We start from the raw sequence: 18,372 nt of genomic DNA, 5'->3' as shown, positions 1-18,372 counted from the left end.
ATTAGAAGTTAAAAAGGTCAGCACCCATTTGTAAATGCCAAGAAATCCAATACAACTTCGTAATATGTATACACCACAGAAAAAACGTCCGATTTTTTGTGGACGTGGATCAGTATGGGAGCCAAAGTTTTTGACAAAATGTTGCATCACCCGGATGACCTCTGACTCAGTTTCACAAAATAATCTGAAACTGTAATTTAACAGTTGGAATATATCATATTCATAGCATGGTTATAGTCAGCAAAACAACCTCTCTTAGTGCTGACATATCAACCATAGTGACCACCTGTCACATGTGACATGGAAACACAAGGCAAAATAATTTTAACAGCGCCCTCGTATGAGGTGCTGTGATTTATTGGTAATACTACCAGCAGCATAAAACACACATCCTTCATTGCAATGTTGTAAAAGAATACAATAGAGCAAATTTATCACACAAATTTTAATTTCACCAAAATGAAGCTGGGGTAGATATTCAGATATTGTCAGCCATATTCTAAGATCAACTAATGACAGCATTTTTACATCACAATTTCCCATTATTTTTATGAGTATAACACCAACATGACACATCTCTCATAAAGATGACAATAATCTGAAGATTAAGTCAGGAACATATTGTAAAAAAGTATGATATTGTTCATTTGTTCTATTTGTATTCCATGAGGTCAGATATTCGAGTGTAAACACCTAGGCATATCATGATGGTTTTGTTGTCTGAATTCCACCATAGACTTAACATAAGCAGGGCTTAAAATAACTTCTTCCTGGTAGTCCACTTGGGCTACCATTTTGTGAAGTTGGTATCCCAATGTGAAAATGGCTGATAGTTCATGGATTTTTGTTCAGGGATATTTTTTTCACTAACCAGACAATGAAAGACCAATTTATCAAGATTCTGCCCTGAAAGTAAGTCTCTCATCATTTCACATGAATACTTGCAGGCTTTACCGAATGTAACTGGTATAATGGACAACAGTGACACTCAAAAGTTTTGAGACCTATTGATGATTTGTTCAATACACAGAGGTTGTACATGTACTGGTATACACTCTTTGCATTTATGTTTATTTATTATTATTATTATTATTATTATTATGTGGTCTGATCTTTTAGTGGGACAACATGTGCCTTTTAAGACTGCACTTGTGTGTGAATGTTTCACCACACTCTTCGCATTCATGCTGTCTGACACCAGAATGGATCAACATATGGTTGATAAGCATATCCTTCCTTTTAAATGTTATACCACACTCTGTATTTATGTGGTCTGATCTCTAAGCAGATCAATATGTGCCTTAAAGACCGCCCTTCTGTGTGAACGTTTTACTGCATCTTAACATTTATATGGTCTGATCTCTGAATGGGTCAGCATGTGCTTTTTAAGATTGTACTTCTGTATGAATGTTTTACTACACTAATTATTACATTCATGCTGTCTGACACCAGAATGGATCATCATATGTCTGAAAAGATCACGCTTCTGTTTGTATCCTTTACCGCACTCTTTGCATTCGTGAGGTCTGATATTTGAGTGGGTCAACATGTGGCTTTTAAGACCCGACTTCTGTGTGAATGTTTTGCCACATTCTTCACATTCATATGGTCTGATACCAAGATGTAACAGCATATGGTTTTTAAGATCATACTTCTGTATGAATCTTTTGCCACACACTTTGCATTCATGTGGTCTGTCACCAGAATGAATTTGCAAATGTCTAATTAAGGGACTCTTTCTAGAAAATTTTCTTCCACACACTCCACATTCATGTTGTCTGATATCAGAATGTATCAATATATGTCTCTTAAGATTATATTTGTAAGGAAATGTTTTACCACACTCCTTGCATTCATATGGTCTGCTGTTGAAGTGGTTTGACATGTGTGTTTTGAGAGTGCCCTTATATGCAAATTTCCCACTAAAATCTTTGTATAAATGTTGCCTAACATTTGCATTGATAAGGTCGCATTCCTGTATACATGTTTGGCCATGCTCTTTGCTTTCACATGGCTTGATATTTGAGTTGGTCAACAAAGGTGTCTCATGATTCTTATTTAATCTTATACCACACTCACTGCCTTGGAATGGTGTGAGATAAGAATGAATCAATGCAAGTCCCTTGAGATACCTGCTGTGTTTGAAGGTCTCAACACATTCTCCACATTCTCTTTGTTGTGCACCTGCATAGTTTAAGCTATGTGCTCCATCATTGCTGTTGTTCATAAAAATTTTACCACAGTCATTGCTGATTTTGCCATCATTGTTTTCCCCGTCATAAGAATGACACTCCATCAAACTCATGGAATCTTTGTGTGATGTAGTTCGGCATTCAATATGATCGCCCTCATGCTGTTGAGTCACGTCTTCATTGCTGATTTCTCGGTCGGACACATCATATTCCAATGTAATCAGCCCACATTGCACAAGGCTCCGTACAATTACTGATGAATCTGTTCGTAGAGAGATTAGTACAAAACAGTTCAGTAGAGTATGGTAGTAACAAGATTCCATAAAGCACACTTGGGATTGAGAGATGTAAGCTTTTGATGTTACTAATGACTTTACTTTACATCGGACATAACTTAGACATTTGCAATGAATTTTATTAGATAAGTTCAGAGAATATTACCAGCAATAAGAACCATCTTAGCATGGCTATAAAACCATGGGTGATCACAGAGATCAAAACCTTTGCAGATGACATGAACATGTCTGATAATAAGTTTATCATTGCACATGTACATGAAGCTGACTGACAACCAAAAGCTGATTCTTCACATTGATCAGCTTTATATTGAGCAAATAGGTTAGACCTGGAATTTAAACGGACCATGGTATAAACAAACCCACGTGTGCAGATGCACATAGAATACATGTATTTCCATGGTAATGAACTCATGGGTTAGTTTGTACTCCATCATCTTTTTGGCATTGTAAGCAGTGGAACACATCGCATCCTGTTATTCTGGAAAAGAACTATTACCTAACTTGATAAAAAAACATAGGGCAAACACCAAGTAAGCAGTCAATGTCAACAAGAACTAATCCAAAAACCAGGGATTTAGAATGGCCACTTCAAGTACACAACAATTCAATGAATTCTCGATGGGATTCAAACTCACAACATACAGCACCCAGTCAATTAGCTAAGGCATCACAGTCAAGACCACTCTAGCAAAGCCCATCCTTAAAAAGAATAGTTACACCCCCAGTAAAGCTCACACAGTAAGCCTGTAACTTCCAAGTTTCAACCTGTGAAAATTTTGGTATATGCAACTAGTTCAGCTGTACTTTGGAAGAAGGTATTGAATCCTTTCTAAGGCCATTCATTTGACATCAGAATTATTGACACTTATGGCAAAATATCGTCAGACTCATATAGTCAAGTTGGAATGAAATCTAACGAGTTATGCAACAGATCTGAGCATGACAAAATGGCTGCCATATTATAAAATTGCATTGAAAAACAAAATGATGTAGACATGTGCGCTATGTAGCACTTTCTTGTGTTAGATCCCTATACACACAAACAAACACAGACATACCAGTATGTACATACTGGTGCCATACCTAACAAAACTCAACATCAACCCTGTACACACAAAACCTTACCTTGCAGTGATAATGCATTGTCTCGATATTGTTGACACAACATTTCAGTCAGTGTCTGAAACGGCTTCACTAAGTCATGCATTTTGTCAAAATTTTTAAGAGCTTTGCAAATTGAACAACACTCTGAAAGAAAAGACATTTTAATGTTAAGAAGCCATACAGTAAACATTAACAGCCAATCAATGAGATCCCTGAAACAAGAAACTTATCATCAAATTTGCATATTGCTGCACAATTTAAACAAATCTGAAATATGTCATCGCTAAGGACCTAAAGCCAAAATATCAAAGCAGTCTGACCAGCAGTTTTGAAGAAGTTAAAAACATTTTGACCAAAGATGACAAACACATTGTCAATAACACTTGGCTCACATTTTGTCCGATGTTGCATACCAGAGTGACTGTACATACAACAGTTTAAAGAGGCACTCCCACTTGGTAACATTTTCAAAACACATTTTTTAATGCCAACGGTCGATATTTGACGTTGCGACTGCGCGTGGATCGCGAGATATCGATAAATGCATGTCGTCCATATGTAGGGTGACCGGACGAGAGGCCCTCCTATTCCCTACAATGGGGCTGACACAAGTTTTCTGAGAGTGAATGCTCGAAATCGAAGGCATAAAGGGGGACCCAGGTAGTGATAAATTGTACAAATTCACCTTAAGTATGCAACAGTTTTGCACATTTATGTCTATGAACAAGGTAATGACGTGAAAATCTTGAAGTTTATGAACACATTTTGTCAACAAATGTCAGACGGGACGCCATCTTGGAAGTCGTCTACTCGCACGCAAATGGTCACTATGAGAGATCGCGCGAACGGAAACACTTGCATTTCACAGTGAAGGTTGTGAAGACTAGGAAGTCAAGATGAGTGCAAAAATTTCCTAAAAAGGTCTTTTTTCTTCCGAGAAACTGCTGACGAAATTTTTACTTTGAAACGGCTATGACTTTTGGCATCATTTTCCAGGAGGGAAGGAATGGCCATGCGGGCAAATTGTACCTTAGATATTTTTCTACTTGTTTTGTGCTCTAAAACAGCTCAGCTATGCAGCGCAAATTAGCGCCCACGGTTTTTCCAAAGCAGGAAGTAAAGTTCGCAATAGTCTCGTACTTGAACAATGTGCTTTTTCACCGGTGCGCACCTGTCTCTGACTAGAAACAATGGCTTGTATCCATGATACTGTAAACACAAAGGTCAGCGTGAGGACAATCTTCCATTTTCCTTCACTGGGACTCATCAACCCATACAATATTCTCACAGAAATAATTTGGAAACTATCAATGCACCTTTCACCAGACTCATTATTGTACAGTTAGTCATCTTTGAGCCATTTCAACAATATTTGATCCGATTTTTGGTCATATTGTCTCATTATTCCTCATTACAATATTCTCAGGGAAAGAATTTGGAAACTTTGATTTTCCAGAGGCTGCCAAATTATGATCATGCTAATTAGCCAAATTATTTTTTCAGATTTGGACTTTGTACCAACACTTTCAACAGGTGCCATCAAGATTTGGCAAAAAATTTCAGTTTTAAAAATCGTCCGGTCACCCTAATGTCGTATCCCGAGCTAGCCCTACGAGTATGGCGAGAGTGTCCGGCTTTGGCTACGCCGCCTCCCAGGGGGAGGCGGCGTAGCCAAAGCCGGACACTGTTGCCATACTCGTAGGGACTAGGGCTAATCCCGAGCGTATTTTTCACAGCCCGAAGTTTTACCTTACAGGTGTTTCACCTCTGCTTCACATGAATCATACCTTGTAGGCTTAATAGAACACCGCAGCTGATGTTGAGTGCACTGACACAGCCGCCATTGCAGGTTGTTGTGGTTGTTGTCCCACAGGCCTCCAAATCCGAAAGACGGTCCTTGTTCATGAATTCCGCCGTTTCCATCTTTAGAGAAAGAAATTCGCTGTGCAAATATTTCAGAGGGCCATTGCATCCTCTTCTGAGAGATTACGTCCGACCGAAACAGCGGCTTAACCCGGCTGTGTTAAAAAGGGGTCTGTCGTCAACGACGTGAATATTGATTCACCTTTGGCCTAAGTGATTATCATGAACTTTGACCTGTCAACTTTTTCAAAACATCCGTTGGAGGCGCTTTGCACAGAAGTACTGCTTCTAAATTTGCGAAGTGTGGATTTGTTTTATTTGCGACTTTGTTGAAATATATGGAGCATGTCGCATGTCGTGACCGGTCTTCCATAGAAATAAATTTATATTTTTCAAAAAAAAGTTGCGAACTGCCTCTATCTCTTGTATTCTCACGGAAATAGGCGCAGCCAGCGATAAAAATGGGGCAGGAAAACAGATTACTTCACATTACCGTATACCGCGTATGCTGTAAGGCTGTAGGCCTACTAACAAATACTTGACATGGGGCTTGAACAATCGCGATTGAAATCTTAATTTTTAACCCTACCTCAACCCTCACACATTTCAAATCCCCCTCTTTATGATCAAGATTGTTCAAGTACCCGCCATCATTTGGCTAAGCGTGTAAAAACAATTAACAAAACTCTATTAAATTTTGAGATTTTTTCAGTATTTTTTGAGTCGTAATGTATCTACCCGAATCTTGTTTCACACCCCTATCACGTTGAAGCATATAGCATTAAGCTTACCAGTGCAACCTGCATACTTGTTATGTACACTTAAATTGACTACCGCAGTCAATACACTTCTGCATAATCATCCCCAGGCAGTGTTTATAAGTTGAAGGCATTTTAACATTATTTTTTTAACATTCATTCATCTGACAGATGTTTAATTGTTGTCAGGTAGTTACCAGGCAATACTCAGGCAGTATTCAAATTTATTTGTTGGATTGGTTTTCTAAACATTTACAATCTGCCATTGGTATCAAAAATTGTTTATCAGCCATCCATAACTAAAAAAGTATGGTTCTCATTCCTCTTTTCAAGACAATTCTGTTGTCTCCTCCATGGTATTTATTTTGCTAATGATGGTCAAGGCAGATTGGATGTTCTTGTGTGTAACAAGTCATGTTCTTTATAAAAAAACATTTTACTCACAAACCATGCTGAAATATCCATGTATTCACCTTGTCAAACACAAACTGTACAATATGTTTATTTTCGTTGGTGAGACATGAAAAGGACAGAAGCCGCGCAATTCCGATTTAAACTATTTGTCAAAGTAATATTATAATTGCAATTTGAGAAATTGTATCACAGTAACCTCACAAGGAGAAAACTGCAGTATTGATAACGCTCTGTTGCACTTTTGCAGGATCCTAGGAATGTAAAGTATGGCACGTGTGTTAAGACCTTAAAGTGGTCCCTGACTTCAAAGTGGTCCCCATCCTAAATATCCGGTAAGATAGGAGGTTTAAGATAGGATAGGTTTCAATCGACCACCATACTTAAAAATATAGAAATCCATTCTACACTGATACGCCAACACCACGCTGGTATTGTCTACCAAAATTACATAAAGCGCCACCAACGGACACGAAATTCACAGGTCGTCCGATAATAAGCGAATGCTCAAGTCCAACGTATCACATATCGGAATTCCTAGACCACATCCCAAAACAAATCGTGAAAAAACAACATACATATATAAAAGACACTACAGACTTCATCCGGAAAATGGACTCTGTCCAGTTTCCGAACAATGCTATCTTAGCCACATTAGTTAAGACGCAGTATCTATGTACACAAGCACACAACACGATGACGCCATGAGGGCTGTCGGCAAAGCGTTAAACAGCGAAACGAAAACAAACAATGAACAAACAAATATTCATAAACACCAACAGAATACCTGTTTAATTATGCTAAACAGTATTCTGAAAAACAACACATTCGTATTTAACAACAATTTCTACAAACAAATGAAACACAACAAACTGTTCCACAGATAAGTATTCTAGCCTCCTACTGGATGAACAAAACACTGACAAGTTTTAACCACAAACGGTAAAACAAAAATCCAAGGAGAGCAAGTATCAAAAAGCGACTGAGGAAGAGACCACACACTGGTTTCGAAACGTAGCGTCAAAGAATCACCCTGTCATTCGACAGCCAGATTACGGCTACGTCTCGCCATGGCTTATATCTACACCAATAGCCAAACACACAAAATCAAACACGAACACAGAGAACGGAAAAATAGTGTAGGCGATGTGTGCAGCCGCTTTCCCTTTATTACATTTCAAAGTGGTCCCCATCCTAAATATCCGGTAAGATAGGAGGTTGTTAACCGAAAACCACATGCTGACGAAGGTACGATAAATGATTCTCCTATTTAAGTTCAGAATCAAGGCAGGTAGCGGAGGTAGTTGAATTTATAACAATATCCTGAATAGTAGGGAGTCGGATACAGCTGGGAAGTTTTTAAAGTAACGACGGGTGCAAAAGAGCATGAACAGATATTTTGAAATAGTCGGTTCGAGTGTGTTGATAAACGATAAAGTTTGCCTGGCAAATTAGCATAGAGAGCAATGACATCAGAGAAGGTAGCATCTTCAAGTTAATGTCATACGATGCAGTTAATTGTAGTACTGGATTGCAGAATGTTGGGAGATCATTTTGTGATGGAAAAAGTAAAAGTCCATGCACATACATTACGATGCTCTGAGAAGCACTAGGTTTGACCCTAGTTTGACCTGAAAAGTTATTGCCAATCTTAACACATTGATACACATTATTATCCATTATTGTTGCCCTAGCTTAAACATGTCACAAATACCTGCAATATTGAAACATATCCTTTGGGGCGCTTTGCTAGAGACACTGTTGCAACTGGCATCTTCACTGCTGGCGTGACTCTAAGGGAGCCGTCATTATTTACGGCCTGGGGGTCGGAGGAATGTGAGGTGTCACTCAAAAAATTTAAAACTTTGAGGGGGTGCTTTAAATGTACAGATCCGGGTCTTAACTCCTTTTCAACTTTATATCTGAGAATCATTTCGTTCTTTAAAATAACATTTACAGGGATTTTGGAATCTGTCACCCAATATTTGTGGATTGACACCTCCCAAGCAAATGAAGAGATTGACAATGAAAGATACATCATTCGATCTGCTTTGACTCAAATCAAAATTAAAAATTATTTCATCATTTGATAATTTCACACAGTATTGAAGGTAACCACTTAAAATTCTAGAAACGTTGTGCCAGAGATGTTTTGCTAAGGCACCGTACAAGAAATGTGTGCTCTAAAGATTCAACACTAGGGCAAAACTGGCATCACATAGTGATCTACTTTTTTCAAGTAAAAAGATACTTCGGTGTTACAAGGTAGAAATCTATTAACTAACGTCCACTGAAATTCACGTAATTTGAAGTCTTTCGTCACATTGTTGACATTTTTCCCAATGATAACAGTGTTTTCGTCGCTGTTCAAATTAGCCATTTGTAGCGATGTATACCATTTCGTTAATTTATCAATATGAATAAAATTCTTCTTTGCAAAGAGTTTGTAAAAACCTTTGAAGACAACTTGAAAAGATGAAGGATTTTGAAATCTTTCCACACTCCATAATCTACATCTGCTGTTGCTGCTTATGACTTAAAATACAATATATTTTTAGACCACGTTCTTGTTTCTGACATTTTGACTGGCGCTGTACCATGCATTTAAGATGCTTTCATATAATTGTGGAATTCGTAAACCTACATTTCCAGTTAATACATTCCAGAACTGATTTTGCTTGAGGAGATCGCTCGTTAAGATATGGCCATGGTATTGCAGTCCAGGTACTGCCTCTATCAACAACAAGCCTTTTATCCCATGATGCATTGACAGTTTTTACCTGGTTACCTCAATTAATATATTTTACTAATCCTTTGGCATAATCCGTTTCTAAAAGTACGTCTTTTCTTCTTGATGAAATTGTCACTGAGATTGTTGTTGTTTTTGCAAGGTTTTGTTATCCGCTGCCTAGACTTGGCTGTCTTGTTACATTGGTAAAAGATGGCTTCTTTGCAATAGATAATCACAGGCGGCCGTTGATGGCGTGGTCCTCACGCATTCATCTGCATCATTTGTGATCGGATTTAAGACTTACATCAGGGTTCTATACAGTGAGAAATCCTCACCCGAGCAGTTTACAAGGCAAGCTACTCAGTGTATCAGGAGTAAGCAAAACGAACCCCTATACCATGTACCCGCTGGCAATTTCTTTACAGGCCAGTTAGGAGGGATTATTTTAGAATAAGGAGGCGGGCACCGGAATAGAAGGAATGGAAAGGTGGGGCGGCTAATTTGCAGTCAACGGATCGAGTTTGCTGAATGACCCGTAGGCATCATGAACCTTTCATTAAAAAAAACGTCGGCGTACGGGTACTTATGTCATTTCGTTGCTTTCGAAGGTTTTCTGAAGGGTGGTAAGCATGACAAAGACCGTGGTAAGAGAGAGCCTTGAAAATTGTATATTGAAGAGGGCAGGGAATGTTTTGTCCCCTCTCTGACATTCTTTGTCTGTCAGTATGAAGCGGTTTCTTAAATTTAAGCTACTCCAAAAAGTGTGTCGAGATACAGAGTATCAAAGTTGTCCACACAGGCTGCAAATACTGTCACATATTGTTTCGCTGATACGTGAAACCAAGTCAAACTCGTGAAGTCGATAAGATTTGATCTAACAAGAACATTGCATTATGGAACATACAATGTGTCGGCGGACCTTATATAACTATGTCTTTCAAAACATTTTGGTGACAAGACAGAGAAAATCGAATGAAATGTTAACAAAATTTTGGTCGATTACATCCGTGGTGCCGGAATTTCGTCTGCGCACCGTAATTTCGTTAGCAATAAATATCTTCGATAGTTAAGGGCAAATGAGGCAACAACTACAAGTAACTTATCTGATGCTTTTAAACCTTTAAGTTGCAATCATGCCAGTTCTCACGTTCGCTATACAAAAATACAAATCATAGTAAAATTTTATATGCTTTATTCCACTGACCATGAAGCATAAGTAGAGACGAAAATGAAGATCTCTCTTTTTGTCATATAAAGGAAAATGCAGTGAAAATAAATAAATAAAGCTAATAGAGTTGGAGAAAATAAAGATGTCCAACGATGTATCCTCAAAGCTGTGTGTCTTAAGTTATCTTTCGCGGCAGGTTATGGTAAATGAGCTTAGGTCTCTCAGCATTTCTCATTCGACAAGGCCGAGTCTACATTCTGATGTCACCATCTTTTGGGCCATTTCCATCTTACGTCTGAGTTCGATCTCTTCCTGCGACCAGGGCTTGTAGTTCTTCTTCCATTCATCCTGTTCGAATAACCGTTCGAAGTGGTCACCTCGCCCGATGCCGATCTGGTGAATAATACGGAGAGTTATGATCAAAATTGCGCAATTTTGAAGATACTTCGTTTTAGAGGTCAAAATCAACTGTCAATGGAGACACGCATAGGGCTGTAAGAATTCGAGTACAAAAAGTGCTCGAATTAACATAAAAAAGCATTTTCACATGTAGTTTCGACGTTCTTGTACCTGTTATGCCAAACGAAACTGTCAATGAAGGATATATGAGCGCAAGAGAACACTGCGTCTTAATCATAGATGGCGCCCTAACGTTGGAGAGTAAAAGGTTTATGGATGTAAAGCTTCAACTTGATAAATTTGGTTTTACTTCATCAATAGATTTAAATAATAGTATTGATACTTGAAGCATGCGTGGATCAAACGTTTTTAAAGCGTTTTATAGCGTTTTAGTTTCTGATATTTGGTGTCACCCTCGTCCATACAATTACTTTCCATATATATATATATATATATATATATATGCTATTTATCTGAAACGGCAACCTAATGGCAGTAGATGTAACTAATTTATTTCGAAAACGTTCTTACTGCACGCAGTGGAGATATGCTATCGATCTCAGGTGTGGAGGAAAGCTTCCTCTTCAGGCGTGTTTATTCCGAAATCATATCATTATAAACAAAATTACCTGTCTGTTGAGTAAGTTCTTGAGTTTGTTGGTGAATCTGTTTGGATTGTTATCGCCTACGAAGATCTGTTTGTCGGCTCTGACGACCAGAGATCCTCCGAGGTGAAGATCTTCTTGCAGTTCGCCACGTTTGTATGAGTAGTAAACACCCTGCGGGAAGGCTGTACATTTACAGTCACGTGGATTCATGTCACCTGGTTTGAAGAACTCTGTCACGCTCATTTTCGGGAATCTGGACAATAAAAAAAGTTTTTTTAGCATTATAATTTACTGCCAAAAGCCAGTTTGATCTGTAACCGCTGAAATGTCATTGTACTTAGTCATTTGTGCTCAAGATGTTGAAGCTTCATTTCCACATGCGCGTTCAGTTTAAACAGTTTAAATTATTGGCGGCTGGTCAAGTTTGAATATGTCAAAGCAACTTCATTTTGATATGACCACACTTGTCTGAAATTGAACATTTACTCAATATTCGCATGTTAGATTTTTAAACAAAAGAAAACAGTTTGCAATCCCAATACTAAGTTCATTTTACCACAATATAGTGAGATTATCCTGGACCAGCGATCACAGTTAAAAGACATCCACGGGCTTTTTTTTTTGGCTTCATTAGCTTACCTGTGGTGATTATCCTCGATAGTGACTATCATCATGTGTTCCTGCTTCATGAAGAAATCGTTCTTCATAACCCACTCACGTGGTAACTCGTAGTAATACTCCACAGTACCAGTCATTTTGTCTTGACCACCTACAAGATGAATGTAAGGTAACGTTTGAGGGTAGGTATCTTTCTAGGACTTCGTTGATAGAGGGCGCTGGGACAGCCATGTGAGCACCTTCCTCCATGGTAGCACAATACATAGCCAATGTTGGCGAAGATATGGATATCAAGAATCGTTTGTATGTTCGGGAAGAAAACTGTTTTATCCATGTATAACAATTAAGATGTACTAGAGTGCAAATTGGAATGTACATAGCTCAATTACTGATACAAAATGCTACAAAGCATTACAATCATGTACCTGTTTGAAATTTTGTAGATTTACATCAACAATTACATAACATACGTTTTGTCTGTAAGTTATGCTCCATATTGCTCTTACTTTCTTTCTCCTTGTCTTGTGGCTTGAGAATCACGACATCGCAGAGGTAGCCCTGTCCCATCTGATAAAGCGCTGACGTTGTGCTTACACGTTCTGAAATACAAAATTGACTGTTGATGAAGTCTTTCCCGTATTTATATCAGCACTCTCCTCTTATCTATACATCACGTTCTCTATATAAGTATGCAACTTGATTCGTACAGGAGGAAACTTTCGTCGGAGTACAGCATTGATCAAGCGTGCTTCCAGTGCCACATGAAAATGTCAAGTATTCGCTTAAGTTTTAGAAGATAATATATTACGCTCACATAATCAGAGATAAGCATGATTATATCCTATTGACATGGACAGACTTAAATCGATGCACTTACCGATCATGAACTTGGACAGTTCTTCGGCTTCAATCGACGGGAAAGTTTTCTTTGGCAGTTCATCGCCGTCGTAGCGGGCGCACAGCATGTGGCTGAGGGTGCGGACATTGTAGCGGAAGCCATGGATGAAGCCGGAGGCGGCTCGTCTGTCACGTGACTGCATTGAAGTGCCAATGAAGAAGAGATCGGGAACAGTCGACTCCCAGTGTTCATCGAGGACAACATATTTGCCTTCGGTGTGTGTTTCTGAAATATAAAATATTATTTGGTACATTAATTAACAGTGGTGTTGCAGTACAGTGTTAAATCAATCGAAGTTATTTTCTATAAAATTATGCATATGAAATATGCTGTGTAACTATGATTTGAGTACAATGGGTCAAAGTTAACGTGGCTATGTATTCTAATCGTCAATTCTGAGTGCTGAATGATCTTCGTGTAAATCTTACCTGGTTTGCAAGTGTCGTCAAACATGTCGATATTGATGAATTTCCACCCCGTGGCAAGGATGACCTTATCGTAGCCTTTGCTAGTGAACGTGGCAGTGCCCGGTGGGTTCCAGTGTGGCAATTCCATCTCGAAGGTCTGTGTGATGGTGCCGTCTTCTTCCTTGACGAACTTCTTGGTGTCGCACTGGCGGAGGGCGTGCAAGGATTTCAAGTGGTACATGTCGAGGACATTGTTGTTGACGGCTCTCAGATGTCCAACGAAGTGAGAGTCCCATGCCAGTTGACAGGTGTGCGCGTGCACATGTGAATCATTGCCGCACTGCCGGCTAAATGGTCAGCGCACTGTTGGTAAAAAAAGGTATGGCGGCATTAAACTGAGTACAGCATTGCATGTGCAGTAGACTTCAAATGAATGTTCTACACTTCAAATTAAATATTAAAATGATGAACTGTTCAATTCTGACATATAGTGTGATCACTATTCCCCTCCACATTTTCGCTGAGGTTCTATATGATTTTATAAAACCAAATCCTTACACTGTAACTAATAAGGATTGCACACACGGATGTCAAAAAGCGCCACCAATATGAGCTACGGATATCTTACCTCAAAGGCACTGTTACCGCCTCCAAGAATCAAGACCTTCTTGTTTTCATATTCCTTCAAGTCGAGTGTGTGCTCCTGGTAAGTATCAGCGTGTTCTATGCCTTCGATGTCTGGGTTGTGAGGAAGGATAGGTCCCGTACCGACCACCAGTACTTTGCAAGTGAATTTTTTACCGTTCTGGTCGGTGATGGTGAAACGTGAGGGATGTCTCGTATCCATGGCAGCCTCTCGGTGGACGTTTACGATGTTGGTGTTCAGACGTATTTTCAGGTTGAACTTGTTGGTGAAGTCACGCATGTAACTGAAAAGTAAGAAAAAGGTCGAAAATCGATCACTTATGTTGCATTGTGCTCATCAATGACCGAGGACTCAGTCCGAGAAGTTTGTTCCTGTCTGTAAGGGTATTTTTAATCATAGCGTTGTGTTTTCCAGTAAACATGCCTCCATGCAGTAAATAAGGACAAGACAATCTGACACGCGACTCTTGCGAAAAGAGTTAAATTACTATGAGATAAACCTGACCAATTAGCACATAATTGATTATATTCGCCCACGATGCGATTTCAGTATTAGTGAATTCGTTTGTAACTTTTCTTTCTAAATATAGGCTCTCATCCCTATTAAACTTTGGATTATAATCTTCTATTTGAAAGTATTTTCTATGCCATGATGTTGAAAACCTAACTGATAATTGAATGAACTCACTCGACAAGAAGGCCAGCGTCCGGGAAAAGATCATCTGAGTAGTTGAAGAAGGATATGTCATCTTCGTCACAGAGCAGAGAGTTCCAATCATGACGAAGATTGAACTCTCGCTCCTTGAAGTAGTTGTGTTTCTTGTTGATGGAGATCAGAGTACGATGACGTGGGTATTTCTGGTAGAAGGAACCAACACTGTCGTTTCTCTCGAGAACGATGTAATCTTTGCCGGCTTTCTCCATGCAATAGGCCATCTGAACACCGGCAGGACCGGCTCCGATGACTATATATTCATAATCTGGAGGCAAAGTCAGAATATAACTATAGTAGATCAAAGGTACAAAGGCCAGAGTGAACACGTTGCGTATGATTGTCCTAGAAACTTCAGAAATTGCTACGATTCAGAAAGTGAGGCACATGCATATGCGATATGAAGTTTCCGGAAGTTTTATAACTTCTTTACGGGTAGAGCATAATTGCGTGTTTCCGACGAAGAAACGCAGATGTGAATGCACAGCTTTACAGTTGCACGAGAAATACAGTGCAATAAGATTGCGAAGACAAAGGAAGATTTCAAATTACCTGTTTTCTCCATGGCTTTCACTTAATGGATTGGTCAATCTCACGAAGATTTTGAAATCAATCTTTGAAAATAAAAAAACGAAACATTCCATTACGACAAAACGATGGTGAATAGGCATATTCACATTATACGGCGAAGACACAGCAGCATCGAACGTGTACCATATTCAGTGATTCGGATACGACCGCAGCTCAACCGTATAGACCTAGCACAAAGTACGAGTGAATTGAAGTAAAACTAAGTTGTACAGCACATGTGATAGGTGATACAGATGATATTACACTTACCTGAAGCGTATAGCCAGTCAATGTAACATCAGCTTACAGTAGTGCTTGAAACTTGAAGCCACACAAATATTTATATGCGAGGAACGCAAAAAGGTGACATTTGCATATTCATATCCAGTTTGAGCCAATCATTAGCAAAAACCAACAGTTTGATCATAATTTGCATAAGAAATGTCACGCCTGTCAATCAAATGTTTTCTCGGAAGATTGCATGACGGGATAGCGTCAATCTTGAAGTATGGCGAGACAATATTGACAGAAATTATTTACGTTATGAAACTCGGTTTTGGTGGCGTTGTGTAACTGCCAACACGACGCAAGGTCAGAAACCTTGAATCAAGGTCACTGTCAAAAATCACTCACATCTGTCCATGACATTATTAAAAAATTTGTCTCACGTAAATGAGAGACAGTTTATGACAAATGTCTCATGGAAGTTCATGTCCACGTGTGCGCACACTGCTTATAGGCGAGCGGCGAATCCACAAAAAGGGCCTTATTTTAGGAGTTTAATGTACCCACCTTACATACGGCCACATCATACGTCATTTGAAAGCTCATTTTCTCTACTTTAAGAAAATTGACGATGTGGAGCTGCCAAGTAGGGCCATAACCTCCTAATTTGCATAATTAACAAGGGTACCCAATTTGCATAAATGCGATATAATATTTGAAATTTATTGTTAACTTCTCTAACGATACGTTTAAACTATCGAGTGATATATCAAATGAAAGGTCTTTCCATGTAGAATACAAAATGGATATTCAAAGAGATATTGAAATTGATTATACTAAAATATTTTCATGTTTATATGGAAAACAATATTTCCCCTTTTGAATAACAATATTTTAAAAATTTTAACACATACAGCAACAACACACAGCCACACCATACGTCATTTGAAAGCTTATTATCTCTACTTCACGAAAATTGACAATTTGGAGCTACCAAATCGGGCTATAACCCCCTAATTTGCATAATAAACACGCATACCCAATTTGCATAAATGCGATATAGTATTATAAATTTATAGTTAACTTTTCTAAACATACGTTTAAACTATCGAGTGATATATCAAATGAAAGGTAGTTACATGTAGAATACAAATGAATATTCAAAGAGATATTGAAATGGATTTCACTGAAATATTTTCATATTTATATGGAAAAAATATTTTCCCCTTTAGAATAACAATATTTTTAAAATGTTAACACATAGAGTCCTATCATACAGCCACACCATACGTCATTTGAAAGCTTATTATATCTACTTGAAGAAAATTGACAATGTGGAGCTATCAAGGAAGACCGTACCCCTTTATGTCCATAAATTACACTTGTAAGCAATTTGCAGAAATGAGATATGAAATTAGAAAATTCATTGTTAACTATTCTAAACACACTTTTACACTATCGAGTGATATATGTTCTGTGGTGATGGTATTTGCATGTAAAACACAAAATTGATATCAAAAGTGATATTTAAATTAATTTACGGAAATATTTTCATATTTCTGTCGAAATAAATATTTCCTCTTTTTAATAATGGTATTTAAAAAAATAATTAAGTATCAATGCAACAAAAAGATCCACACGAAAGACACTATTGTAGTTGTTGAAATGTAGCTTTGTAGCTGAAACAATGTGTCAGAGTAAGCTGCAGTCAAAGTAATGGCATGATTCATGATCCAAATCATTCATGTCATTTCCAGTAAATCTAGTAATTGTAGGAATTCATCATCCTCTTCTTCACCAGCATTGTCATGAGTAAAAGGGTTGCCACAGTTATCGCTGCCTTGGCAGGAACAAAGGTCTGTGCAGGGAAGATTAATTCGACAGCAGACACAATTGGTGACATGTAATAAGAGAAAGCAGCTCCGCAAATCGTTCATATCTTAGTTGTTTGAATTTTGTGTACGGTACATGTGTATATTGTAAGTGTATATTATGTTATGTTTGGCCTCTAAATATAGTGTTGATTTGCCATGGCGAGACGTAACCCAAATCTACGTGATCTGCCCTATGGGGTAGCAAGACTAATGTGACACCGCGATCCTTTGATGCTATCTTTTGAGAGTACTGAGTTGTCTTCATCAGTCCTTCATTTTTTTTGGTGAAACATGTGCACTGATTGAATGATTGTAGGTGTTACCAATCGAGTTGTTCCACTGAAAGTTCAGTTTGTTCAAGTACGGAAGCTAGGATGTCTACTGTTCGTTCAGGCTGTATTTGTGTACGCTCATTTGAATCGGAGATCGGACTGTTGTAGGTTTTGTGAAGTTTGGCATCATCGTAACGCTTATATTTCCGTTTCATATGTATGTGATTAGGCTACGCTCACAAATAACGGTGAGAGGCAGAGGAATTCGGGTTGGATTCGAAAATTTTGGGAGATTGTAGAGGGGTACTTGGAGATTTTGATCAGCATATAGGGGACCTGAAAATGTTTTGGTTCCCTTTTACTATTTACGATTCCAAGGTTTTGAAATTAATTTAATGAAAATTTAATAACATTTAAATGTCATCCGATTGTCCAAAGTTAGTAATAATTTAACAAGATTTAGAATCGTTTGGTCGCATTTCATTACTTTTATCTCGAAAATATCTTGTATTCTCTATTGCCTTGTTGTTGCATGATTGTTCTAATGTATCGTAATGTTTCGCGTTTACAAGGCCCTTGAATGTTGCCGTTTGGTTTCGTGAACCGCAATGTATCTGT

General features: G+C 38.3%; 3 protein-coding genes across 3 annotated transcripts; all 3 read right to left on the bottom strand.

Moving 5' to 3' along the window:
* Window positions 1-319: 319 nt before the first annotated feature.
* Window positions 320-5,662, bottom strand: LOC139134002 (zinc finger protein OZF-like). The gene is made up of 3 exons (XM_070700835.1): window positions 5,383-5,662; window positions 3,617-3,739; window positions 320-2,454 (listed from the first exon to the last, which is right to left on the bottom strand). The coding sequence occupies exons 1-3, from the start codon at window positions 5,516-5,518 to the stop codon at window positions 1,421-1,423; spliced, it is 1,293 nt and encodes a 430-aa protein (XP_070556936.1). The 5' UTR covers window positions 5,519-5,662; the 3' UTR covers window positions 320-1,420.
* A 5,035-nt stretch (window positions 5,663-10,697) lies between these two features.
* LOC139133982 (uncharacterized) lies at window positions 10,698-14,275 on the bottom strand. The gene is made up of 7 exons (XM_070700811.1): window positions 14,085-14,275; window positions 13,478-13,819; window positions 13,029-13,274; window positions 12,658-12,750; window positions 12,173-12,302; window positions 11,555-11,786; window positions 10,698-10,919 (listed from the first exon to the last, which is right to left on the bottom strand). Exons 2-7 carry the CDS (start codon window positions 13,695-13,697, stop codon window positions 10,758-10,760), a joined length of 1,083 nt encoding a protein of 360 aa, XP_070556912.1. The 5' UTR covers window positions 13,698-13,819; window positions 14,085-14,275; the 3' UTR covers window positions 10,698-10,757.
* Window positions 13,724-15,378, bottom strand: LOC139133737 (FAD-dependent oxidoreductase domain-containing protein 2-like). Its single transcript, XM_070700504.1, has 4 exons — window positions 15,366-15,378; window positions 14,790-15,081; window positions 14,085-14,385; window positions 13,724-13,819 (listed from the first exon to the last, which is right to left on the bottom strand). Exons 1-4 carry the CDS (start codon window positions 15,376-15,378, stop codon window positions 13,724-13,726), a joined length of 702 nt encoding a protein of 233 aa, XP_070556605.1.
* Between the last annotated feature and the right edge of the window lie 2,994 nt (window positions 15,379-18,372).

The sequence above is a fragment of the Ptychodera flava genome, chromosome 5, assembly GCF_041260155.1.
Source record: "Ptychodera flava strain L36383 chromosome 5, AS_Pfla_20210202, whole genome shotgun sequence".
Taxonomy (NCBI): Eukaryota; Metazoa; Hemichordata; class Enteropneusta; family Ptychoderidae; genus Ptychodera; species Ptychodera flava.
Note: the sequence above shows the minus strand (reverse complement) of the source record. Positions and strands in the feature narration are given on the sequence as shown.

What these genes read in the sequence shown, in the direction of transcription:
- LOC139134002 (XM_070700835.1), bottom strand. Translation starts at nt 5,518, where the DNA reads ATGGAAACGGCGGAATTCATGAACAAGGACCGTCTTTCGGATTTGGAG. An exon ending in TGTTCTATTAAGCCTACAAG is followed by an intron (nt 3,740 to 5,382) that starts GTATGATTCATG and finishes CTTTTCTTTCAG; the next exon opens with AGTGTTGTTCAATTTGCAAA. An exon ending in CAATGCATTATCACTGCAAG is followed by an intron (nt 2,455 to 3,616) that starts GTAAGGTTTTGT and finishes CTCTACGAACAG; the next exon opens with ATTCATCAGTAATTGTACGG.
- LOC139133982 (XM_070700811.1), bottom strand. Translation starts at nt 13,697, where the DNA reads ATGTACCACTTGAAATCCTTGCACGCCCTCCGCCAGTGCGACACCAAG. An exon ending in TGACGACACTTGCAAACCAG is followed by an intron (nt 13,275 to 13,477) that starts GTAAGATTTACA and finishes TTTATATTTCAG; the next exon opens with AAACACACACCGAAGGCAAA. An exon ending in ATCGAGGATAATCACCACAG is followed by an intron (nt 11,787 to 12,172) that starts GTAAGCTAATGA and finishes TTTATTGTCCAG; the next exon opens with ATTCCCGAAAATGAGCGTGA.
- LOC139133737 (XM_070700504.1), bottom strand. An exon ending in GACGCTGGCCTTCTTGTCGA is followed by an intron (nt 14,386 to 14,789) that starts GTGAGTTCATTC and finishes CTTACTTTTCAG; the next exon opens with TTACATGCGTGACTTCACCA. An exon ending in GCGGTAACAGTGCCTTTGAG is followed by an intron (nt 13,820 to 14,084) that starts GTAAGATATCCG and finishes TTTTACCAACAG; the next exon opens with TGCGCTGACCATTTAGCCGG.